This window comes from Myxocyprinus asiaticus, chromosome 49 (assembly GCF_019703515.2).
Source record: "Myxocyprinus asiaticus isolate MX2 ecotype Aquarium Trade chromosome 49, UBuf_Myxa_2, whole genome shotgun sequence".
Classification (NCBI taxonomy): Eukaryota; Metazoa; Chordata; class Actinopteri; order Cypriniformes; family Catostomidae; genus Myxocyprinus; species Myxocyprinus asiaticus.
Window position 1 is genome coordinate 11875067 of NC_059392.1, and position 26923 is coordinate 11901989.

General features: G+C 39.8%; 2 protein-coding genes across 4 annotated transcripts; both read right to left on the bottom strand.

The window, feature by feature from the left end:
* Positions 1-234: 234 nt before the first annotated feature.
* On the bottom strand, positions 235-11876 carry LOC127438106 (dual specificity mitogen-activated protein kinase kinase 2). The gene is made up of 11 exons (XM_051693377.1): positions 11262-11876; positions 10773-10983; positions 10533-10679; positions 9093-9170; positions 8331-8382; positions 6164-6288; positions 5756-5969; positions 5074-5138; positions 4882-4943; positions 2961-3006; positions 235-2412 (listed from the first exon to the last, which is right to left on the bottom strand). Exons 1-11 carry the CDS (start codon positions 11342-11344, stop codon positions 2302-2304), a joined length of 1194 nt encoding a protein of 397 aa, XP_051549337.1. The 5' UTR covers positions 11345-11876; the 3' UTR covers positions 235-2301.
* Positions 11877-13737: 1861 nt separating this feature from the next.
* On the bottom strand, positions 13738-26284 carry LOC127438337 (E3 SUMO-protein ligase PIAS4-A-like). Of its 3 annotated transcripts, XM_051693863.1 has the most exons (12): positions 26221-26284; positions 23882-24260; positions 23678-23762; positions 22052-22093; positions 21843-21933; positions 19074-19202; positions 18791-18896; positions 18532-18605; positions 18221-18381; positions 17985-18136; positions 17158-17222; positions 16783-16944 (listed from the first exon to the last, which is right to left on the bottom strand). In XM_051693863.1, the coding sequence occupies exons 1-12, from the start codon at positions 26245-26247 to the stop codon at positions 16930-16932; spliced, it is 1326 nt and encodes a 441-aa protein (XP_051549823.1). In that variant the 5' UTR covers positions 26248-26284; the 3' UTR covers positions 16783-16929. The 3 variants fall into 3 exon arrangements, with proteins under 3 accessions (XP_051549821.1, XP_051549823.1, XP_051549822.1); XM_051693861.1 differs by lacking the exon at positions 17158-17222 and having other exon boundaries at positions 13738-16944; XM_051693862.1 differs by having other exon boundaries at positions 16804-17222.
* Between the last annotated feature and the right edge of the window lie 639 nt (positions 26285-26923).

Consider the following 26923-nt stretch of genomic DNA (forward strand, 5'->3'; position numbering starts at 1 on the left):
AAAGTTAACATTAAGATATGAATTATCTAGGTTCAATGCAATAAAAATAACACATTTACTGAATTTAAATTATTATAACAGTTCATTCTGCTTTCGAAAGACTGGCTGGAAATCAATAGATTTTTTTATAGTTATTTAATTGACAGCAATCATTTTTTTAAATCCAAAATTATAAACCAAATCAGCATTTCATTTAGTGAAGAAAAAAAAAAAAGTTTGGTTTTAATACAATAAGAACATATCATACATGAAAATAAATAGCTGCTTTATATCTAAAGGGGATCGCCATATTTTAGGGTCCTTGGAATCAAAAAGTTTGAAAGATCCTACTATAGACCTTAATCAGAGTAAATGCCATGTTTAATTTGACACCCATTAAAATGAGGCTGTAAGGGACTGATTTCTTTTGTTAAGACATTTTCAATGATTTGTCAGCAGAATAATCAACACCCAGGTACACAACAGTACAACCTACTGAACAAACTACGATTATCACTCACAGCCTCATTTTCACTTGTGACACGTCCATTTTGGTGTCTACCTTCACTAAGGTCCATTAGGCAATTCACTACGATACATCCCAAGAATTTTTACATCATGAATATTTTAATTATGTACAAACATTGTTTAATCAAACATGTATAAACAAACATGCCATTCATCAAGACTGATGACAATAAATGCAGGAGAATAATCATTCACAAATAAGTTTTATTTTTATATTAGAATTGTATTCAACACATTCCATATGGTAATAAATTGGTTTATATCCTCTTCTCTAAACTAGTCAAAAAAAAAAACAAAAAAACAACAAAAAACACCCCATAAAATGCTAAACTTTTAAGACTGAAACACAGTACCATTTGTACTGTACATATAGTTTTATACACGCAAGTGTGAAGATGCATTCACTTGGTCAGAGCTGAATGCCAGTGTGCCAGTAATAGTTTCAATGTTACTGAAAAGTACTCGAGAGAAAAGAAACACCAAGCTATCCAGAGCAAGTGGGCTTCAGCCACACTTCACAATGCCCATCTGTAACACCCGTGTATTTATGAGAGAGGTTCATTTGATCTGCATAGCACTGTACATGGTGGCCTGAGACATTACTTTCCACTTTATAAACCACTGAAGTTCAGTCTCAGAATGTACATGGAGAAGCTTAGATGTGTTCAAATTCATCAGGCTCTCAGGAAAGCACTATAATCTGGGGTGCTTCCCTGGTTGTACTCAAGAGCAAATAAAATAAAAATAACTGTTTCTTAGAGAACAGAACATTGAAGCATAAGTAAACTGTAATTTGCCCCAAATATACCCTTGCAAAAACCATTTCAGAATTGAAAAACAAGATTTGAGATGGGAAAACCATTCAAGCATTGGTTTGGAGTAGAACACCATGATTTCAGAAACTTAAGGAGAACATCAACAAATTACTGTAGAAAAACATGACTCACTGAAAGTGCTTTTGAGAACCAATGTTAAAGGGACTAGTTGTCCCCCTAGAAAACAGTATAATTTCATGAATACTAAATCACTGATCTTTTTTACAGGCACAGCAGTAGAATTAAGGGAATCTGATACAGGAACTCCAATTAGGTGAATGTATCTTTTAACTGGTAGTGTGTTCAAACTTACAGCATGGCCACTGGTTGGTGTGACAGATTACTTGGCCTGCAATGCAAGAGCTGAACACCTGTACACATGCACCTGGATGTTTCTGATTTGGCCATCTTGCGTTTTTATAATCACCTTTATAATAAACAAACCTGTACGATCCACAATAGCCCTCTCTTTGGTTTCAAATTGCTTAGATGCAAATGGCAGTTTCTCAATGAAATGCCTGCCATTAAATCATGCTATCCATTTTACATAGTGTAACGATAACTGCCAATGAAAAGCACTTTAGCAACAAAGCATAATAATATGAACTGATAAACAGACCCTGAAAAAAAGTTAAAAATGAATGAAATAGCTGTTTTATGAACAAAAACCTAGTTGATCTTTAGCATTTTGGACACATTCCTGATTAATCTGGTCTTTAAAAATACAGCCACTCCACTTAAGTGACTCTAATCTCCATATTCATTCAAATGACTAAGTGTTCCAACACTAGAGGCTCTCCGTTATAAAACAATGCCCCCAGAAAGTACCGCAGCAGAAGGGAAGAGCAAGCAGAGAACTGCAAAAGAGTGCACAGCGGTGTGTCAGAGGCTTACAAGCATACAGGCCTGTGAGAGAAGAGAGGAGAGCAGTAGAGCGGAGTATGAGGATGGCATGGCTGGCTACGCTGTGAGCCAGCGTTCATTCGGCGCTATGGGTAGGAGTGCTGGGCTGATGGAGGACCATGGTTTTACACAACCATCCGGCAAAATCCACCTCCTCAACCTCAGCCCGCTTGATAAACGTGTGGCCCTGGAAACAAAAGTCACATGAGTTACAACATGAGCAAGTTCTGCTGGCAGGAATCAAATCTAACACAATTATGGATACTACCTTGATTACCATCAATATACTCCTAAAATGTTATCTATCCTATTATACTGTTGTCAGTAATAACATGGTCTTCTGTAATACACTGTGATATCCTGTTGTGCTTAACTACAGGCATTTCAGTACCACAAAACTGACTAAAGCTTCCAACTGAGTGGGAGGGGAAGAACATAGGCCTATCAAATTCAAGTCTTAACTCGAGCAAATCGCTGTACAAACATGGCCAAAAATCGACAACTATATAACTGGATATGCATTTCGTCACTCTTCAAGTGGGACTTCCAACAGTATTAGTTACAGCCAACTCAAACCATACTGTTTTGTTTATGTACATTGTGGTTAAACTTACTGAATTAAAATTCCCATATTTTAGAGTGAATGGTTCAAGTTATATAATATAATAATATTATACTGTTCCGAACCGCTGTCTTCATTTTAAGGTACCATTAAAGAAATATGACATTACGAACCATTAGCATCTTGAGGTCAGCTCTGTCAGCGGGGTTCTTCATGAGGCTGTGAAACACACAAAAAACAATCAATAAGACAAACCAACAATCCCAAATCAACACAGTGTTAAAACAGAAATCTCTAATGTGAGGAACATGCCCTTTTTTTTTTGGAGTTTCATCAACCTCAAGCCTCCATGTTTTAAACACTGATGGCAAATTAGTCTCGTAAGTTTGTACAACAAAACAGTATCTATCATTGTATCCAGCTTGTATGGTCTCCGAAACAATGCCAAGGCTATGCACACTTCACATCAGTGAATATGACATTTACTTATAGCACACATGAAGTGCTTTTACTTTGAAGTTGCTTTATCGCTCTTGTGCGGATCCAGCGAGAGCAGCAATCTACTGACCGCTTCCAGTTTACTCAGCCCGGATCGCCTGCTAGGAGTGTCATGGACTGACTGTTGTGCAACATTTGTCACAGTTTTAATATATGTAAGGAACAATTGACAACGGACCGTTGAATTATTGAAAAATAATGCACACCCGAGGTGGTAACGCGGTCACGACGCACAGCGGGCCGGAGTCAATTATTCCGCTTATACCTAGGTTATCACACCACGGTTACCACACCTTAAGACATCGTTCAGGGATTTATCTCAAGACATTTTCTAGTTTTCATCCCTAAAACGCTCTTGTGAGTGGAACACTTTCTTCCACCATGGATTCAGCATCTTGCTTTGATACAGTCTGAGCCTTCGTTGCTACGAATTTTTTTTTTTGTTTTTTTTGTGAACAGTGCATGCAAAACCTACAACTTCACCCAGCAACATTTTGAAATGTAGTTGTTATTTATTAATATTATAACCCAACAATTATTTATTGTTGTCCAATTTGTCATAATAATATATTTGTATTATTACTTTGAGGATTTGCTGTATACAATAATAATATATTGCTGTCTTATTTATTTTCACGTGGAGCTTATATTCTGACGCTGCAGTGTATTGTTCACCATGTTGCAAAAGGCTGTATTTATTGTAAGCATCATAGGCAACATTCGTAACAGTATTGTAACAGTAAACATACAAGGCACGGCGCCCCTTCAACACACTTAAGCAGAAGGAAAAGAAAACATTGGTGTTTTTGAAGCGCTGGAACTTTGCTTGGTGCAGAACAATCTGGAATAATGTTAAACATTGTAACACACTTCTTTGCAACCTGAACTTGTTCAGAACGTTAAATCTGTTTTTAATGCAGGTGTCACATAATCTAGATGCAGCGCAGAAATGAAACAGAATGCAGGTGTCTCAACATGAGTTTTTGAAACCTGAAGTTCTTATTAACTTGACACAGTGTCTAAAAAAGTGCCGGTCCTGTGTGAGACACTGAAGAAACTGTGAGACGCGGTGCAGCAGTCAAGGACGTTCGTCCAGCACGTTTAGATAGGAAAACAATTAAAAAAACAGAGCAGATGCACACAAAAACATGTTAGGTGTGAACGGCCCCAACTCGTTTGCACGCATCTGTGAGCGAGAGCGTGTGGGTGAAACAAGTTCAGAAGGCCTGTATATTTTTCCATAAATGACAAACCCGAACTCAAATTCCTACTTAAACTGACCAGCGACCAAGCCAGCGACTTCTAATGTGAACCGCTCTGAGACATACAACAATGTATTCGCACGTTTACCCAGAACATCATGTTACCCCTCGAGCGGTTTTTGCAGAGCTTTCCTATGGGGCGGGGCCCCCCATAACGTCTAGGGCCCCACACAACTGCATGGTGGTTAAAACCACTACTGTTTATGTGCAAGCAGGTGATTCTTAGTGCGGTGCGGCTTGGAAAATGAATCGGCCAAACAGGAAAAAAAACGTCGGTCAAACATAACTTACCTTGCCCACAAAACAGAGATAAAGATACAACACGAGAACTCACCATTTCGTCACAAACTCTTCGAAGTCAGTGGTGAAGACGCCGTGGGGCAGCTTGGGTGGTGGCTGCAGATGCAGAGACAGTGAGGAGCAGAGAAAGGGGTGATATTGGAGTAAAACTGCTATATCAAAAATACTACAAAAGGCAAAAACAAGCACAAAGGAACTAAGTTGCAAGCTAAGCAAATTCTCTGACCTCATTGACAATGTAGTCCAGTAGCTCAAATATAGCCATGGCTGGCCTGCTGTCCATTCCGTGTCCTGCGGGAAAAGAATTTGCAAGGCTTGACTACATTTTGAATATTACTTGGACGTGGTATTTTCAGAGAAGCTTCTCTAACGCAATGCTTATTTTGCACTAAACTGGGCTAAAAGCAATGCTGATAATGAATATGAATAGAAAAGTCCTCTCTTTAACCCTTCCGTGCTGTTGAGGGTCATTTTGACCCGGTTTAAGCTTGAACACAGATTTACTTAAAGGGATATTTCACCCAAATCTCATTACTCACCCACATGTTGTTCCAAACCTGTATGACTTTCTTTATCCTGTTGAACACAACAGATATATTTGTGAAAAAGTTTGGAACAACATGAGGGTGAGTAAATAACAGAATTTTCATTTTTTGGGAGCACTCTCTCTTTAAAGTGAACTTTAAAAAAAAAAAAAAAAATCAAATTAGTAAATATCACAGTTAGAAATAAGTAATAAGCTGATTATTGATGTAAGATGTTGAGGGACAATGTACAAATTGTGGCTTTTGAGCTGCAATTTGTTATGTAAGGTCAATTTGACCATGTAACAGCCACACTGCATCTTCAATGCACAGAATGGATAATATCCTGAAGAGGAATGCAAGGGAAATTAAATGAGGTCTTACCACTGACTGGTCGTCCTGGAGGCCTGGGTCTCGGGGACATGCTGTGACCTTCTGCCCCACCTGCATCCAGTACTGGCCGGCCAAAAATGGCCTCCAGTTCCTTGGCATCAGGTGGAGGGATGGGGAAGCGTCCAATAGATAGCTCAACCAATGACAGGCCCATGCTCCACACGTCTGACTGAACCGAATAGTGTGTGCCCTGGAGTCTCTCCGGCTGTCAAGGAAGAGAGCAGAGCTAGTCAAAGCTGTACCAGGGTGGGGCACCGCACCCTGCAGGTGGCTAGGAGGAGTGGGGAAAAATCTGGCAGCAGCTTCCTCTTCACCACATGGAAGAATCCTGGGCACTGGCTCAGGTCTTGGAACGAGATGGGCGGAGGGGTTGGGGAGGGGAGTGGGAGGGTGACTCACCGACATGTATGACCGTGTTCCAACGAAGGAGTTGGCCATGGAGTCGATGAGCTGGCCACTCACGCCAAAGTCGCACAGTTTGATCTCACCGCGCGAGTTCACCAGGATGTTTGAGGGTTTAACGTCTAAAGGGACCAGAGAGAGACCATGTTAGATGGGGGGAGGAAAAGAGGGCCGGGGTCCAAATCCCAGCAGTACCACCTGGCTTTCTTCCTCAAACCCCGTTCAAATGCCCTTTCTCCTGCACAGCCAGCATTCAAGCAGCAAAAACATTTCACAAGATGCTCTGCATTCTGCAAGCTAACTCCAACAGTTGTATCACAGAGGACAGACATGCAGGCCTCCACTTTCCACCTCCCTACTCTTAAACACAGGGAGAGAAGAGCAAATAACAGTGTGGACATGTAACGATTCCACACATGGCAAGCCCTCCTTCAGCCCTAACACCCACTGGGAGTGGACAGAGGGGTGAGAGTGGGAGAGGAAAAAGAAGAGAGGGGGTTGCAGGGTGCGGCTGCCATGTAATCACATCCGAGAGGCTGTAATTACCGGCTGGGCTCTTCGACAGCTCCTTGCAAGCAAGCTCTCCCTGCCACAATTGCACAACTACAGGCCTGACTCTCCCTGTCTAAGACCAGAAACATACTATACGCAAGTACTCGTACGAAAATGTGCCTGCTTGGCCAACTCATGGTCCAATTAAACATGCTTAACGTGTGTTCTTGCGTTACTGTGGCAGTAACAAACCTCAGTACTCAAAGGGGTGATAGAGATACCTTCAAAAGTCTGTGCCATTAAAGTGTATGTGTTATTATTCAGGTAGGCTACTATAAATATAGTAACTTTAACATACTTGCTCAGCAATATTCTCTTAGATTTGTTGCTCTGCCATGACAGTAGTTGACTTGAGAGAGAAAACTTACCATAGAAGCGGACAGTTTACACTAATGTCTGCTGTAACGCCCCTTGCAGCAGTGTTGAGGCTGCAACGTGTACTTTTGTTACCTTATAAATTGCGGCCTGAGACATTTTGAAAAGCAAAAACACACAAAATCAAGCTTCGGTAGCTAAAAGCGTCAGCGTTCACGTACTTGCATAGAGAATGTTTTGGCCTTTACCCTTCAAACCCAGCATGGCTCCTCCAGAACATTAAGATCAAAATATACTTCGGTTAGACGTGAACGCAAGGCGTCTTCATACAAGATGCGTGACACAAATTTCGTCATCAGCAGAGTGCTCGAGCACTGAACGCATGCCATTTTTCTAACCGTGCGTCCTCTGAAAGTGCGGTATGTGCATGTGCCTGGAATTAATTGCACTACTTAGTGGGTCCACAAGGTGGCAATACTCACAGCTGAGCCGTTGCTGTCACGAAGAAGTGCTAAAAGATGTAATCGCCACTAAACAACAGGAAATGAAGGTGGACACAACAGTAGTTGTGCATATCAAGAACGCTTGTGTGAGGAGGTCAGGAGATACCAGCATTTGTAAAACTCGAATCTGAAGGTCTATTAAAACATCTTTACGGGTCTAAACTCCTGAAGAGAAATAGTCCAGTCTCTCATAGCAGTTGTAGTGCGCATGCGCCAGCATTTGTATAATTCGAATCTGAGTTATACAAGTGTGTGCTTGCAAAGTCAAATGGAGTATACTTTGAAAGGTCGAGCATTCAGCTATATGCCTCAGCTAAGCGTTCGTGTCACATCCAAAGCATACTTTGAGCTGTATACAACCTGATGATGAAACACTTTTGATGTTTTTTATATTACATATTTAGCCCCTTATTTAGCACGGTAATCAGTGATGTACTTTTAATAAGTTGCTAATTTTTTTTTGTTTAATCTTTGTGAAGATGAGCTTTATGATCAGTTTATAAACTGACATAAATAAGATAATGAAACAATGTTATGGTAACTTTGCGTTACTTTTACATACTGCTTAGTTTATTTTCAGGTTAGGAACTGGATGACTTTCTGGTGAGGGTTCAAGGGAAATCAGAAAACCTTTCAAAAGTGAGGGCTAATCTGTCTATAATAATCATTTTACAATAATCATGCTTCTTACACAATTTCAATAGCTGCATTAAGGGGCCTACTTCCTGCACCCCGTTCTGTGCGTGTACGCACACGTAGTTGTCTAAGACACTAGCGAGGAATGTTTCAAGTACCTCTGTGCATTATTTGGTGCTTCTCCCGAAGATATGCAAGTCCTCGGAGTACCTGTGGAAAGAGAATTATCAATAGAGTTCATCGTGCAACAGTCAATGTTGCATTCAGCTTCCTTAATTTACAGCAAATGTTACATATTCTAGACTTTACAAAACAACTTCTGCTTAGTGATTAAGGAAAGCTGAAATGCATTCACTCATGCAAAGAATAAACTGTACAAACACTCATATATACAGCTTTATGTACAATGTTTGTACTGTGTCCTACAGCTTTTATTTTTGTCATTTTCAAATGTAAAATTAAATGTCTTGGTGACTGACTCGTGAGTTTGACAAAAGTTTGCAGATCTGTGGGTGTGGTCACAGCCTTATTATATTGTGGTCTGTTTACTGGTGCCAGACATGTTAAGATGGAGGTTTTGTGCCAGTTTATTTTTTATTCTGCTTTTGATATAAAGATAAAAAAGAAAAGCTGGTTGCCATCTAATCTTATTTTGTGTTTTTCTATTGATTTATAATAACAGTGTTATTATTACACATGCCTTGCAGGCTCATGTTTAGATTGTGTGCTTCAATTCTATCCAAACATAATTCAATAAGCCAACATAAGTCAATAAGAGACAAGGGTTTAATTGTCAGCACAACAAAATCCTACAAAAATTTGAAGCTTGAAAAACTAATCTACATGAATTCACTACTCAACCATCCTGACCAATTTTTAAATGCCATTATTTCAAAACAGAAGAGGACAGTTATACTTACAGCTATGCTAACTTTTCCCAGAATTTCTTCAGGGATTCTTTTGGCTTCCTTTAGCACCTGATCCAGTGAGCCTCCATCCTGTGGACAAACACATTTAATTTCAAGCCAAACTACAAAAGCATTATCTTGGTGTGTCAGTCCAACTTTGCAAAAAATCAGACTGGTATGATTTCAGTCCTACTAAAGGGTTTACACGACATTTAAAAAGAAATGTTTTAGTCCAACTAAAATCTAACTTTTAAAGTGCATGAAAACATACTGACTAGATGTGTTAAAATGATCATATCGTATGATACAACGCAACACTCCCGATTCGAGAGCATATGTATCGTACAATACATAAATAAATAGATAACTGCTAGTGTGATTAAAACCAAATAATGCTACATTGAGTGCTGCTCCCTGGAGAGGCGGCACTGAGCGCTCACAGGAAAACAGAGCAACTAGTCTACATTGGTGAGTTGAGCTCAAAGACTGATGGCAAACGGCAAGAAGACTGTAGCGCCAGCTTGTCGAATTTGACAAACAATAATGTCATGTTCCTGTGCTACAGTACATCAAATGTGTTGTTATATTTACGGGGACATCACCTCGAAACAACAGCAGAAATCTGCAATTAACAGAAAGCCTCTCCTTGCCGACACTGAGAGTGATTACATGCAAAGCAAAATGCTCATTGCTATTTTAAACGACAACATAAGAAACCAGCGATTACATGAGACTTATTATTCTCTGTTTTTGACATCGAAATGTAAACAGGTATGAGTACAAAACTTGTGGGCATTGGATAAGCTGGTAAAAAGAACTGTAAATAAACCTCGAAATCATTTTTTGATTTAGAACAAATATTGTAAAACCAGAGGTTAGGCTCCTCTCAAGGTTGAAATGAGTTTTTTTTTTCCTTTGCCACAGTCAAAATTAGCTTGCTCACTGGGGGCTTTAAGACTTTAAGGCATGATTTTCTATAAAACTACTTTGAAACTAATTGCATTGTGAACAGTACTATCAAAATAAAAATGAGCTGAATGTAGACAAAATCATTTTCCTCCAGACAAACATGATAAATGTGAGTTTATATGAGTTTTCCTCATTTTCAAACAAAATAAATGCAGCTGTTAAGTTACTTTATTATAGAGCTCCATTTTTTGTTGTCAATGTGAGACATTGTAATGTTGAATCCTTGAAGTTTAAGCAAAACATTTTTGTGGGTGCTGTTTTTTGTTTTTTTTAAGTAATCGTTTCGTATAGTATTGTGAGGCTTCTGCGTCGTATCGTATCATGAAATTTGCGTACAAACCTAGTACTGACAGTGATGCAAAAATCAAAACAACTACAGGCTCCTGGAAAGCGAATGTTGTCAATCTTGTTTGAAGCTTTAAAATGATGGTGAAACACTTGCAACCATCCATGAACCACACAACTCCAGCTCTGTTCTCTCACCATGTGCTCCATACAGATGCTGATTTCGCCATCGCTGTAGAAAGCACCATAAAACCCTACAATGTAGGGTGAGTTGCACTCATGTAGAACCTGCAGCTCTCGTATAATCTGGTTCCTGATAGCTGGTTTGATTTCCAAATGGATCAGCTGGGAGAGGCAAACAGGGGTTCAGCCTTTGTCTACATTACATGCTATGACAAAGTTGCAGCAGCAGATACAGGAAGCTTGTAGATTACTCACCTTTCTGGCCATGACAAGTCTTGAAGGTTTGTGACGGACCTTGTGGACCACCCCACCGTTACCTGCGCCAAGTTCACATATGGGGTCAAAATCTTCATCTTTTAGCTCACCCACCTGAGCTTTCTGGGTGAGGAAAGCTTCAAGACGCTTCCTCTGCTGTTCATCCAAATCTAGCTCACCCAACTTCCTCTGCAAGGCCTCCAGGTTGGCCCTGAAGACCGGAGAAATGGTTTTAAGGTAAGACATACTGAAATCTGCACAAAGCAGTGTTCCCACACTTTTTGACCAATGAATTTCCATGACTTTTACAGGCCAGTCATAAGTGATTACTGAATAAGGATTAAAAAATAGCCTGTTTTTCAGTGATTGTCATTACAAAAAGCATTATATGAACTATAGAAAAAAAAAATTGAGATCCATGACTTTTACAGACCTTTTAAAAGTGTTAAATCACAACTTTCCAATGATAAAAACAAATGATCTACTCACTCTGCTGCTGCATCAATGTTGGTTGACTGTCCCTCTCCAGTGGGAGTTATGATCAATGGGACAGGTCTTCTTTTGGGTGCCATAGTTACCAGCAATCTACCTCAAAGAGAACAAACAGGTTGCGTCTGCTCACATGCAATCCCTCCAAATGCAACTGTCTATTGATCACACAAACTCTTGCAATAGTATCTACAGAAGTTTCTGAAATGCTGCAGCCCAAAATTTCACCACCCTGTCATGCCTCTAGAAGCAGTATCAGTGACTATGAGGGTGTCAGGTAAAAATAGACGCTGCCATAGGCGTGAAAGTGCATTGAGGGTGTATTAAAGCAGTTTATTTTAAAGCGTGCAACGCTGGAATGTGTCTTCGATACGGCCTTTGACTGTCGAACGCTCCCACTGGCAGGCGGCAAAAGACAAGTTAGGTCTCTCGTTCGCTGCCACTGCGACTGGCCGCGTAAAGCTGTACGAAATTGCTTGGCTACGAGGACGCGTGGTGTCGTTCCTGGAAAACTCAAGCTGAAATGCCCCCCAAGGAAAATAAGCGGGGGTAGAAAAAAAAAAGTCCGGTCAGGAAGCCGATCTCCAACCAAGAGGAAGCGTCCACAAGCTCTCGCGAAAACTGCCGTCAGAGCGCTTGAGATATCGCGTGATTTGAGGATCGCAGGACTAAATATTGGAGTAATCACGACATCTAGTGGTGGACTAGAGAACTTTCATGTTTATTTTTCTTGTCAAACACACATAACTGTCACTTTTTCCACAATACTAAGGATAATGGTGCTTTAATGTCATGTCGGAATTACCGTAATTACTAGATTCCGACCAGAACCCCTCAACCAAAGTGAGCCTTCAAGGTTAACAAAACATAGCGTAACGCGGCGGTACACTGACGACGGGACAAGAGGCCGTTCTTTTTGGATGGATGTTAATGGAGGAGATGCTTTAGTGTACTGAATAAATTGCTTTTGTGAGCAAACAGCTCATCACTTAATTAATTGCCCGCCTGTCCGCTAATCTTCAACATGTAACCATCATGCCTGCTCACATGCAATCCCTCCAAATGCAACTGTCTATTGATTACACTAACCATCTAACCACTAACCACTAACCATCCGTTTGGAATGAACAATGTGTGAAGTTCACTACGATAAAATTGCTGTTTTATAAAATATGTCGCGGACAATTTTGCGACAGGTTGGTGTCTATTTACGGCTCGCAAACGATCTTGATGTCATAACACACTAGTTGAACCGTTTTGCTCAGAGGACTCAGAAGATTTTACCATAGGAGAAAGCGTAACGTAACGGTCAACTAGCGTTTAAAGGATTTCATTACATTTCAATTACTTTTCCAGGCCTGAAAATCATAATTGTAATTATTTTTCATGTTTGACAATGGGAACATTTCAGAACACCTCACTTAAAATTAAAGGTGCACTGTTATTTTTTCCTCATTAAAAAAAGTTTTACCCCTAAAAGACATGAATTGTAATTTTGCAATATATGTAGGAAATCATGACTTCTCCCATTAAAATGAAGACTCCAGTCATACCAGTAACCTTAAAAAGCTGTTTTATTCTACATAGAGAGGGTCCACACATGGGGGCGGCCATTTTAGAATCAAATGACCAGCCTAATACTACTCAATCTCAGTAACCGCTTTGTTATTTGACACTTTCATCGATGATTAAAGTAATAATGGCTGACTGTTAATACTACATTTCTACAATAGCATCTGAAACTGAAAACTATTGATTTTAAATGATGCTGCATCCAAGCCGCTAAGTGTCATTGTAAGTCCAAGATGACACAAAGACAAAAGTTACTGAGTGCACCTTTAAGTACCTGGTTTTTGGCCATGTACCATGGTATTTTTGAAGTACCTTTGACTATCATGTAAATACTAAAGTACATGAATATGGTAGTCATTCAGCATCATGGTATTAAAATCTTATACCATCACTGTACAATTCTTGATAGCACACAAACAACACCCAGACATCAATTTTATATGTGATTACATCTGGAAGACGTATTTTTTTTTACATTGTTTGCTCATCTGCAATATGTCTATAAGATGTCAATAAGTATGTCTCGGATGTCAATAAGACATTCAGCAGATGTCTTTCAGACATTTATGATTTAGAATGTTTGTTAATCTGATGTTTTTAAAATGTTTACCAGACGCTTACTAGATCTAAACAGACATCTCGAAGATGTACGTGTGCTATCTGGGATGGTACCTCCACAGTCCTTTTTTGTTAGGGTTATGTAATTTTAATTTTTTTGTTGAAATGATGCCAAGTTTCCAGTTGTGTTGTAGTAACACTAACTAAAGTAACTACAGCATTTTGGCAGAAACCATTTTATTTTTTACTATATGTTTCTGGACACTGAAATATAAATCTGAGACTGTTCTTTAAATAATCAAACGAGCTAAACCCAGTATTTAAAATCACTGGAGAGACAACTGTATTTCTTTTAAATCAGTTTAATTGCACACATAACTGACAGGTGTTAAGAGTTTTTACAGTTTTTGAAATCATTTCAGACAGGGACAATGGACTCGCTCCTACTGAAAAAGCCCACTTCAAGGAATTTACATTTCTCTTAAGGAGGGCTTGAAATAGCCAATAACAATATGTTTGTGCCCACCCATTGGAGCAACTGGAGGCCATTCAAAACTTGATAAAATATTATTCATTTTATTGGCTTTTAATATGAACATATAAAAGACACAAACAAAACATTTACATCAAAAACTGCAAGCCACTGCCCATGCTGTCTTAAGCACTGTAACAAGAGGGTACGCCTCCATTCCCAAAGAATTGCTTTACATCAAAAAATCCATTACACTTCAACCTCACCTGGCTACACAGAGGCCATTTAAATCCTCACCTCAGAGCTGGAAATAAATGTTGTTGTCAGTAACCATACTTTCATCTTTTAATTGTAAGCAATTTTACATTTTATCCACATTTTTCTAATATACGGATGTATCTAAAGATGGAAGTCTATTTAAAAGATTCCTATCCTTAAATGTGAAAGTGTGGTCAAATTTAGAGGAACACACTACATTTGGGCCTTATTATATGAAACTGTCAACTTTAGCACAGATCACTCTAAAAAATAAAGATACAAAAGTTGGGTGCATCATGAAGAGAAAGTGGAAGACCATGCCGACTCACAGACAAACCTAATTACAAGCAATTAGACCTCGTTCATGGCAATGAGACATTCCCAAGTGAAGACAGGGTACAGTACTGAGTTTTCAAGTCAGAATTCAGGATTAGTTGGGGGAAAAAACCTATTAAACAAAATTGCCACTAGATGTGAGCTTAGTGCAGTGGTTTTATCTGAAACCTTGGGAGAAAAGTACTTTTGCTATTCAACAATACACTCGTTTTGCATGCTCTCAAAACAAAACACCTCTAAATTTTCAAATCTGAGCAGTCAAGATTTCTTTATCTCCAACCTGATGGTAAATGTAATATTGTATGCACTGCTCTGGTTGATCCTGATTTGAGCATCACCTGACTGAGAAGATGATGTGAAGTATTACCAACCCGTAATCCCAGAGTCCTCCGCAACAGATGAGCCACCTGGATGTGCCATTTGTGTTTGGTTTTTAAGCGCAAGTTTTTTTTTTTTTTAGGTTTAGGTCAAGTCTAATTGCTTAATTGCCTAAGCCCCTTGTGTTCGGACTGTCGCAAATGGCTGAATGTGCTTTAACAACAGAAGGCTGCGAGGACACAGCTCATCTACTGTCATAAACATAATAAAAACTCCACTGACAGAAACCAGCCTCAAACCAAACTATATCGGCATCTAGAAAAGAACCTTTGAAAAGTGTGAAATTGCTGCCAAATGCCTCAATGCACAAATAATACCAAACGCTATTCAAATAAAGATGCAAAACTGTTAAACCAATAAATACTCATTCTGACAACAAATGAACATCTTTAAGAATTATACTTGTCATGAACACCAAAGTCCACAAGACATTATGCAAATCAGCCATTAGTCTTAAAAGAAACAAGTCAAACAGCAAAACCAAGTGAACTGAAAAGACTGCAATTTACTTCGGTTTCTGAGTTAAAGGAAATGTAAAATAAAAAATAAAAAATTCTGGTATTATGCCAACAGCAGCTCCCATGCTAAATAAACCTAATATTAACCAGTCATGCTGTGACTTCTGTGATACTTTAGCAGCCTTTACTGAGCAATAAAAACTGAAAGGAATAAAATGACATTGACATGAGACCTTCAATATTCTAATAAATCATCAGAAATAATACATTATCATCATTACATCATCTATCGTACAATATTTACTTGCACAAAAGGACCATCACTGTCAAAACGTCATTCCCTCTGAAGGTCTCAGTTGTGAGGATTGATTTGTGACAAGTGCACCACATTCAGCCAAGGCCTCGGGCTCAAACCGCAATGCATAGTACGCCACTAGGTGTCGCTGTTGACCGCTGTTGTCACAGACTTGACTGGAAACACATTGCTCGAGACAGAATTGTTTTTAATATGATGCATAATGGGGCAACCGCAAAGTAATGAGCAATGCTTGATCCTCTCCAGTGTTGCTGCATTAAAAAAAAAAAAAAGAAAAGAAAAAAAAAGGGTAATGGAGAAAAAAAACCCAAAAATCATGCTTAAGAATTCATCCCCCTTTCAATAATCCTCTGGTGAAGTCTGCTTTTAGACTGAGGTAGCTTGTCAACTTCTGTGGACAAATTAAAAAAAAAAGGGACACGAGGAGATGGAAATTCTTCAGTATGTCACCAAATCACAATGAAATCTAATATAAACTTATGATGAGATCTGAGGACTAACAGAAAACACTTTTTTTTTTACAGAATTGTGGGTGGTCGTATCATCTCTGTTGTCGGAATGAACATTTAAAAAAAAAAAAATGTATGGCTTGACTTGTATGCCATTTCTGCTTTGATTCTACAATATTCTGCGAAACCTGAAAGAGAGTCTGGGACAGCTCCTTATAAAATAAAAAAATGGTAAGAGCTTAAATGCATAACATTGTAAAAGCCAAGTGATTTCCTCCAAACACAAAGTAGAGTGGAAATAGAAGATGAGAGAATGAGAATTGAAGATGGTATTCATTTTACATGGTCTTTAAAGGGAGAATTCATTATTAAGATGTAGTGAATGACAGGGAATGGCTTTACAGGGCATCTATGGATATTCCATGGGTGTCAAGAGGATGCCCCAGTGCTCCAGAGGTCAGCAGTGCATGTGTGTGCATGTTAGTGTGCGTGCATGAATGTGTATGCTTTCAGGAGAAGACATGGGGACACATTTCTTGAAAATCCAAGGCTCAGATCCCATCTACCCCCCCCCCCCCCACCCCCACCCCAAACAAGTCTAAGTGTCCTGTCCAGTCTCAGTACGCAGTGACCAAGTCTTTGTCATAATCGTATCTTCCCCTCTTTGGGGTTGGGCTGTCCTGGCTGTCGTCTGTGTCCTCACTGTCCTCGGCCCCTCTCCCCGCTTCCTCGTCTGATGAGTCATCCAGAGTCAGGTCCACCACTGCCGCACCTCCTGACCCGCTGCTGGTTCCGCCGGTTCCTGCCGACGAGCCACCCGATCCAGACTTCACGGTCTGGTTTGAGCCACTGTGTGCTGGGGAGTGGCCGTTCACCTCAGGAACACCTTGGACAAGTTTCAAGAGTTTTACAACTCAATCCAGGATTGCTGCACAGTTTTTAAAATGTTAATTTAAGACCTATTTAAGACCTAGAACTAGTAACACTGCTTATTAGCAAAACAGGGTATCTTCAACTTTTAAATACTCAAGACATGTTTTCCACTAACAGTTTTTCATTAAATGAGTTCATGAAAAAAATTATATTTAATCATACATACCTTGTTCATTTTTATTTTTTTGTATGCTTTGATGAGCGCGATTTGGTGTTTTGACATATTTCCTACTAAAACAGAAAGTGGGGGGCATGTCGAACAATTTGACCCATTTAAAAAAATAGCCAATATGCTTTAATTTACAGACACCCACACAATTCTTTCCACCATGCTGCTAATGTCAGACCCGCTTACAGTGGAAACTTGAGAAGCGATTTCAATACTGGCCAGCTTTTCCACTGACTTTTAGAACTAAACGGTGATAAAATATAATTAACTCCAGCATCTTCACTCGCATCCAGCTCCCGTGTTGGCGCGTCCCATTCACAAGTGATCATCCCTATGCCCTATTCCCTTGGAAGACAATTACCCTCCACTGTGAGAGCTTCAAATGGCTGAAAGGTGATAACGGTCAGTCACTCTTAATGGAATATCTGTTTGGAAAAACCCTACAGCATGGAGTGCGTTCCCTTCTAAGTGCCCTGCGAAGGCATTATCAGTGCTAGTTAGAACAAAGCCAGGAGCGCTGAACAAATGTAGGGGGAGGTCTGTTTTAGTTCTAGAAAGCATTTGATTGGACAAGGTTTCTGAACATCTATGTGATGTCATGGGTGTTGCAGCATCGTTTTAGCCGGAAGAGAGAGACAGCTGATTATAAATGCTTATAACTTCTGAAAACAAATTTTGTCAATGTTTAGAAGTACACTAGCATAAAGACAACCTTAAAGCCTGTAGATATGGACTAAAACCAGCAAAATTTTCATTTTGATTTCATGGGGCCTTTATGTTGTATTGAACCTGGAACACTCCTTTAAAAGTACATGTCTTCTTACATATATCCAACACTGGATAGTCGGGTGTGCAGCTGTTTTCTCGCTCTCTTTCTTTCTCTTTTTCATCTCTGATTGGCCTCCATGAGCCGTCAGTTAAATATTCAATCTCCTCTACATCCTCTGGCGTCTCTTTAAGGATCTCGGATAACAACCTGGACAAAGACATGTCATGTTTTTTTGAGCATCATCGTCAGATCCATTGAAAAATCATTAGTATCACTCATAAGTGTGCTTACCCATCAATAGTAAGAAGCTCAAAGGGAGCAGGTTTGTCGCATACAGGGCAGGTCCATGTAGGTTTCTTTTCATTCATTTGCAGGAAGAAGACCGCATCAAAACATTGTAGGTGGGCACACGTGAGGACCCGACACGGCACTCCCAGCCTCATCTTCACCAGCTGGATTTGAGAGAGAGAGAGAGAGAGAGAGAGAGAGAGAGAGAGAGAGAGAGAGAGAGAGAGAGACTTAGATTTACTGATGTTGCTCCATTTGTTACAGAGCAGTTAAACTTTTAAAAGTCCAATAAAAGAGGCAAACATGACACCTACAGGGCAAATGAGGGACACTCGCAGTCCTGTAGTGGCAATCTCACTCTCAGGATCAAAGCGCAGCTTGTCCTGAACTGTGTACAAACAAACACATTTTCTTTAACAAAATACTGATGTTGAGCATAAATGCAGACATAATGACTCTTTGTTGACTCAAAGATCCAACCTGGTGTCCTATATACTTTTACTGAATACATTCTTAGTTGCTTTGGATGAAAGTGTCTGCTAAAAAAAACAAATATAAAGTTAAAAAACGTACTACGTTCACGACAACGCTCAGGACTCTCAACTGAACAGTGCTTCAGCTGGTTGAAGAGCTCTCCAGATGTGAACACCCTCACCAGGTACACCGCAACAGAGTACCTCTGCATTAAAAACACAGTAGTTAGTAAGAACACATTTATTCCAATGACACATTAATTCCAACTCTATCTAGTATTTTTCATCATTCACAAATATGGATATGGCTTTGACTTATTAAAAGTAAAACAGCTTGGTCTACTGAGCAATAGTGCATCTGAAACCTTAGTGAACTGGTATACCTTTCCAAAGTTGCCCCATGTGATAGTGACTCTGTTAGTGACAGAGGAGAGGTGTAACCAGGGCGTTATGTTGACAGGTCGACAGGGCCGACGTGGCTCAACACCTGGTTTGTTGGAGGGGTAGTAACCCTGAACAGAAAGACATTGAACAAACAAAGTGTAATTTCCAACAACACTGTAGAGAAGAAAGACTACTTAACACAATATACACAAATGTGACATGAAAAAATTAAAAGTTGAAAGAATAAACTTGTTTCTATAAAGTGGTTTAGATTTACAGGTGATCATGAAACCACCAAACTCCCTCTTCTTTCAGCTTAACCCTTTAAGCTCAGAGAGTGTTAAAGATTTCCTGTTTCAGTGGCATACCCAAAATTGAAGGCTTGGTATCATTGTAAAAAAAAAAAAAAAAAAAAAACTTTTAAAAATGTTTTAATTATATAAATTGCTAAACACTGACACTCTCAGCCTAAGAAACTGCAGAAAAATCACAATTTTTTTTCTGATTTGACGGTATAAACTCAGCAAAAAAAAAAAAGAAATGTCCCTTTTTCAGGACACTGTATTTTAAAGAATTTTGTAAAAATCCAAATAACTTTACAGATCTTTATTGTAAAGGGTTTAAATAATATTTCCCATGCTTGTTCAATGAACCATAAACAGTTAATGAACATGCACCTGTGGAACGGACATTAAGACACTAACAGCTTACAGCCGGTAGACAATTAAGGTCACAGTTATAAAATCTTAGGACACTAGAGACCTTTCTGGGGGGGGGGGGGCTGGGTAGCTCAGTGGTAAAAGACCACAGTGGAGCTCGCTAGTTCGAATCCCAGGGCGTGCTGAGTGACTCCAGCCAGGTCTCCTAAGCAACCAAATTGGCCCGGTTACTAGGGAGGGTAGAGTCACATGGGGTAACCTCCTCTTGGTCGCTATAATGTGGTTTCTTTCTCGGTGGGGCGTGTGGTGAGTTGAGCATGGATGCCGCGGTGGATGGCGAAGCCTCCACACGTGCTATGTCTCCGTGGCAACGCGCTCAACAAGCCACGTGATAAGATGCGCAGGTTGACGGTCTCAGACGCGGAGGCAACTGGGATTCGTTCTCCGCCACCTGGATTGAGGCAAATCACTACGCGACCATGAGGACTTAAAAGCACATTAGGAATTGGGCATTCCAAATTAGGGAGAAAAGGAAAAAAATAATACAAAAAAAAAGACCTTTCTACTGACTCTGAAAAACAGCAAAAGAAAGATGCCCAGGGTCCCTGCTCATCTGTGTGAACGTGCCAATAAAGAACAGCTGATCGTCCTCGCAGCAGCAGACCACGTGTAATAACACCTGCACAGGATCGGTACATCCGAATATCACACCTGCGGGACAGGTACAGGATGGCAACAACAACAACTGCCCGAGTTACACCAGGAATGCACAATCCCTCCATCAGTGCTCAGACTGTCTGCAATAGGCTGAGAGAGGCTGGACTGAGGGCTTGTAGGCCTGTTGTAAGGCAGGTCCTTACCAGACATCACCGGAAACAACATCACCTATGGGCTCAAACCCACCTTCGCTGGACCAGACAGGACTGGCAATAAGTGCTCTTCACTGAGGAGTCATGGTTTTGTCTCACCAGGGGTGATGGTCGGACTCGCGTTTATCGTCGAAGGAATGAGCGTTACACCGAGGCCTGTACTGTGATGTGGGGTCGATTTGGAGGTGGAGGGTCCGTCATGGTCTGGGGCGATGTGTCACAGCATCATCGGACTGAGTTTGTTGTCATTGCGGGCAATCTCAACGCTGTGCGTTACATGGAAGACATCCTCCTCCCTCATGTGGTACCCTTCGTGCAGGCTCATCCTGACATGACCCTCCAGCATGACAATGCCACCAGCCATACTGCTCGTTCTGTGCATGATTTCCTGCAAGACAGGAATGTCAGTGTTCTGCCATGGCCAGCGAAGAGCCCGGATCTCAATCCCATTGAGCACATCTGGATCGGAAGGTGAGGGTTAGGGCCATTCCCCCCAGAAATGTCCGGGAACTTGCAAGTGCCTTGGTGGATGAGTGGGGTAACATCTCACAGCAAGAACTTGCAAATCTGGTGCAGTCCACGAGGAGGAGATGGCTGGTGCGCACACCAGATACTGACTGTTACTTTTGATTTTGACCCCCCCTTTGTTCAGGGACACATTATTCCATTTCTGTTAGTCACATGTCTGTGAAACTTGTTCAGTTTATGTCTTAGTTGTTGAATCTTTTTATGTTCACACATCTTCTTTAAGTAATGGTATGTGACATTTTATGTTATTTTTATTTTTGTGAAGTTATAAGCAAAAACACAGCATATAAGCAACATCTGTTCACATGAAACATAAATGACAAAGACATACTTGTCTATTACCTGCTATATTTTGTCTGTGAGTAAAACAAATAGGCTGGTTGTATTCTACTCTTTCAGATTTTTCCAATAACATATGACACATGGCTATTTGTTGAGTTTGATGTTTTTACTGATTACAATTACATGTACAGTGCAAATTTTTTAATAAATTATCAAAACAGAACACTTCTGATTTGTCTGCAAATTTCAAAGCACTTGTTCATTTTTGTTCATAGTGCCTAAATGCATTGTAAAGTAGAGCTTCTAAGCTTTCAAACGATACATATTTTGCATTGGTCTAGAATATAGTTAATAATATAAAAAAAGATTAAAAATCGTCACCGGCCTGCCAATCCGTGGTTAAAGTGTTAATCAAATTTTCAACACATACCGGCACATGACAGTAGGACTGATTCACTTTCACAGCAATATTGGGAGGATACTGGTCCTCTTGAACACCGATAGAGTCTGTGTAGCAAATTCTATGAGACGAAAAAGGGAAGAAACATCATTACACAGAAAAGAGCTTAAACTCTGACACCTTTGAAAAGAACCTGATGCTTTATAAACATGATTTATCAGAGTGATAATCCAAAGTACCTGAGAACAACCTGAACAGATTTCATCCCTGGGCGAAGTTCACTGTGCATGAACAGGCACAAAAATAAATGCAATTAATAAATACAGAGATACATATAGGTTAAACCATTTTTTAAGGCAAAGTACAAGTATTGATTCTTCCTTTCTGGTACTCACCAATAACAATCAGTATTTTTAAAGCAATATTGTCAGGGCTATCAATTGATTACAATTTTTAATCAATTACATGATGTGCTGCTTAATCAAATTAATTGTTAATAATCACATATCAATATTTTCAGAAAATGGCTTTGCATTTTTAATAGTACAATAATAACATATTTCAAAAATATTATCATATAGCCTACATATATTGTGGCATCAGACAAGTAAAGCGTTTAGAGAATGTAAAAAAAGGTTTAAAAGTCAAAATTGTTTATTTTATTTCCATATCATTGAACATAGCCCCATTATTGGTTAATTCCATCTTTGTTATTTTAATTGTTAGTCTAATTTAATATTCCTTATTACAGAAATTACATATGGTCTGGGGCATGATTAATTGCATTTTAAATAGAATTAATCACACTAAATTAACAAATTAAATCAACAGCCCATATCAACATGCTAAAGTATAGTACTTCAATTCTGATTTTTATTTTAGGACAGCATGTTTATTAATTCATCTCCTTTTCACACGGAGCATGCAAAGCATTTAAAGTAGTGCTGTCAGTCTGATTAAATTTTTTTAATTGGGATTAATCATATAATTTTTAGTAGTTAATAGCGTTTAATCACAGATTTTGAAAGTGCTGAAATTTGACACTAAATATACGTCTTTTTCTGTCAAAATGCATTTATTTCCATCTTAGGAAACAAACCAATATGTAACAACAATGCTTTATTAACATTTTCCAAACAAAGCCTTGCACAATATAAAGATAGAAATGCACTAAAATAGCACTTATTCAAGTAACATTAAACATTTCCCAAAGTCTAAGGAGTTTGACTAATTAAAAGAACTAGTCTCCCCATAGATTGCATATTCATTGCAATAGGCATTAAATCTCTTAAACTCTCATCCTCCACAATATTAATCAGCCAGGCAGACTGTGGCTCTCCACTTTGTTACAGCAATCGTGATGCCACGTTCAGGGCATCAGTGCCAGCATCAAGCGGAGCTTTGAACTCCACATGAAAAGCTCTTGCACGTCTCATTTTGCGTTTTGGTGATAGTTAAGAATTGGCGTGCTTCTGTGGTAATTAAAATGCACCTTAAAATACTTTATTTCTGTCACAAGTTCCATCTAGGCTTGTTTTGTACAATGTTAAGAGCTCCTTTCCCATCACTTTATCACTGAAACTGAATCAATGCTGTGTGTTTGTGGTGTGTAATGACTCCGGGCGGACACATCGACACATTGCAAAGGTTCCACCCTTCCAACCAGTGTTTATGCTGTATTAACGGTAAATGCATCAATTGCGATTAAGAAAAATGTACGCATTCAACTTTTTTAATTAATCACATGCATTGACGTGTTAATTTTGACAGCTTATTTTAAAGACATAAATCTAAAGACATTTTATTCTTCTGTATTGAGAGTAAAAACTACCAGTTAGCAAGAAGACTACACGTATGTTCCTCACCTGGAATTCCGAATCTGTTCCACTTGGCTTGGTGTTAATTCGAAAACACGTTGACTCTCTTGCAGCTTTTCACTGTTCTGAGCGACTGCAAAGAGCGAAAAAACCCGAGTTAGCTCACAGACTTTCTCTTCCACGTCTTCTAGACACACCTTTTATAATTGGACTATTATTTATTCATGATGATGTTGTTGTAAAGTGACTCACTTAGTTCTGTGGGTGGCAGCAGTGTTTCTAGGTTGTGGTAGAACGGCAGTGGGACCAGTTTGACTTCGGCTGAAGAAGGTGTTGGTTTGGGGATGCCGTTGAGGTAGTCTGTGCCCTGGGCTGTTGCTCTGGGTGAAGAGTTGAGGGCAGGGTAGGTTACGGGTACAGCATCGGGACGTCGGGCAGCCAGCCATGCTGATGCTTTTGGGAAGCGCGTCTCATAGAGCTGTCTGACATTTTTCAGCAGCTCTGGACTGTACTCAGTTTGCACAAGCCTAAGCGCTCGTCCCACTAAATCTTGCTTCAACCCACTTTTACTGCGGCCCATGGAGGCCAGCAGCGTCTGCAGGTCAGACACCCGGAAACTCTTCACCATGTTCTGTAAAGACAGGCAAAGAGAATGAGAAACTAGCAATAAACAAAACAATAACAAGGATAGCCATAGCTCAATCTTTGCGCAAAATCTTTACTATGGTTTGGCATCATGCCCTGTTCACTTAGCACATAGTTTAATTTAGTTTTTAGTGGGGTGGTGAGGCAAAGTGATTAAGATGTGGGCTTATAGCCAAAAGGTCGCAGGTTCAATTCCCACATGTTACAAAATCAAGAGCTATCACCACTGTGCCCTTAAAGAGACAGTTCGACCAAAAATTTTATTTCTCTCATCATTTACTCACCCTCATGCCATCCCAGATGTATATAAATTACTTTCTTCTGCAGAACACAAACGAAGATTTTTTTGAAGAATATCTCAGCTCTGTTGGTGCATTTTATTTAAATGAATGGTGGCCAATACTTTGAACCTCCAAAAAGCACATAAATGCAGCATAAAAGTAACCCATTAGACTGGTTGAATCAATGTCTTCTGAAGTGATCTAACAGGGTCAGAACAGACCAAAACTTCTTTTTCACTGTACATCTTGTCATTGCAGTCTCAAGGCAGGGTTAAGATTTCAAGCTTGATTACACTCCCCAGTATTTGACGCATGAGCAGAACGCTAGATGGCGCTATAGGAAGTGTGATCAAGCTTGAAATCATGATCACCAAGGAGTCTGCATATGTCAAGATTTATAGTGAAAAGGGAGTTATATTTTGGTCTGTTCTCACCCAAAACCGATTAAATATCTTCAGAAGACATGGATTAAACCACTAGAGTCTTATGGATAACTTTTATGCTGTCTTTATGTGCTTTATGGAGCTTCAGAGTTTTGGAACCCTTTCACTTGCATTGTGTGGTTCTACAGAGCCGAGATATTCTTCTAAATATCTTCATTTGTGTTCTGCAGTTGTTCCAGAGTGATTGGCCCTATAGTACCAGCATGTATGTGCAATGAGTACCCTACATACTAGTTGAAAAAATAAATAAATCAGAAATACATGACGTGACTTTTAATGCAGAACTGTTCAAGCTTTTAAGTGACTTCAATTTCTAGTTTACCATGACCCAGCCCATGCAAGCTGCTAACTCTCTCCATGTAAACATTACATAGAAATCAGTTCTGCAAAACAGGTTCCCTTAAGCAATCCGTTTTCCTTGAGTGATCAAACGATATCTATATCTATGGTTGGTCAATGCAGGCTACAAGACAACAATCAAAATGATGTATACTGTCAAGGGACTCACATATATATCAATGGCGCATATATATATATATATATATATATACACACACATATATATATATATATATATATATATATATATATATATATATATATATATATATACTAAAATGCACCACTGCAAACTGGTTGCACACTAGTACACTGTTATGTAGTGCTTTACTTATAGTCAGTTCACCTCTAGTAATATGACCATGCTTTTACAATAGACATGGTGCATGGAGAAATCATATGTATTTTTGAGACGGCAGAACGTTTTGTTATTTTGGCGACCACATTGTGCATGCTAATCATTCATTTTCATAGCTAACAAGCTAGTCTGCTATATCCCTTGACCCGGCGTGCACATATACACTGGCTGCGTCTCATAGCCTAGAGTCGCCTGCCTGGACAGTTTTTGGGCATCAAAGGCGCGCTCCGAACGTTCCAACAGAACGTCCGAAAATTCAAATCGAACGTTCGAAGGCGCCTTTGATGCCCAAATTGTTGTATAAGTAGGCAGCACACGAGGTTTTGAAACATAAGCATTCTCACTCACACACACATATACACAAATTGCCAACACACTTTAGGGACTGCCACGGGTCGTATCAGAGTATGAAATAACACAATGTGAAATTAAGCTCAAGTTGTCTTTAAAAGCACAGCTTGTATACTCAATGGGTTTGGTATTCTCTTTTCACTTCCACTATTTTGAAAAATCTAATCAACTCACCATTGCTTCTACCAGTTCGGCCGCCATCTTCGCACAGCAGCCCCGCGAGAGCCTGAAGCGAAAGGCAGCGGCGGGCCAATGACAAGTCGAGAAGGCGTTCGACGACCGCGGCCCGCGTCCAATCAACGCTGTGGATCATCCAGAAGTAGGCGGGGTTGCTTGCAAAGAGGCGTGACTGCGAGCTTTAAAAGTGACAGTGCGCTCAAAAAAAGCGAACTTTCGCCGAGGTCTACCCTTCCTGATAGGCCTCTGGTGCTTGTAAGACTACCCACCGTCGCCTGAACTTCATAGTCTGATTTGCCCGCTTCAATAGTCTGGTGTTAGAACGAATGCGCATTGCATTTTGAATTCAAATGCTGTGTGAGAGGTGGGCATTTCACGACAAGTGGAAGAGTAGCGCATGGCGCCATCCGATCCATTCCGCGGCGAAAATTCCACTTCATGACTTGCAAAAAGCCAAAATATTGAGGAGTAAACGCTTTGTCTAATTTCTACCCAACTGTGATAACAGAAGGTCACGAAAGCAACAAATATATTCCCGAGCATAACAAATCGCGTTAATAATGTGTTGTCAAGCACAGTGTATTGGGCATTGGCGACGGCCCGGTAAACCAGTCTGTTTTAAAACGATAAAAAGCCACATTGGATATAATCCACAGTCCTCAAGAAACTCCATGCCATGTTTTTCTTTATTACATTTGGT

What these genes read in the sequence shown, in the direction of transcription:
- LOC127438337 (XM_051693861.1), bottom strand. Translation starts at nt 26,247, where the DNA reads ATGGCGGCCGAACTGGTAGAAGCAATG. An exon ending in GAACAGATTCGGAATTCCAG is followed by an intron (nt 22,094 to 23,677) that starts GTGAGGAACATA and finishes GTTCATGCACAG; the next exon opens with TGAACTTCGCCCAGGGATGA. An exon ending in GAGCTTCTTACTATTGATGG is followed by an intron (nt 18,137 to 18,220) that starts GTAAGCACACTT and finishes GTCTTTGTCCAG; the next exon opens with GTTGTTATCCGAGATCCTTA.
- LOC127438106 (XM_051693377.1), bottom strand. Translation starts at nt 11,344, where the DNA reads ATGGCACCCAAAAGAAGACCTGTCCCATTGATCATAACTCCCACTGGA. An exon ending in GCATCTGTATGGAGCACATG is followed by an intron (nt 9,171 to 10,532) that starts GTGAGAGAACAG and finishes GTTTGTCCACAG; the next exon opens with GATGGAGGCTCACTGGATCA. An exon ending in GCACCAAATAATGCACAGAG is followed by an intron (nt 6,289 to 8,330) that starts GTACTTGAAACA and finishes TGGTCCCTTTAG; the next exon opens with ACGTTAAACCCTCAAACATC.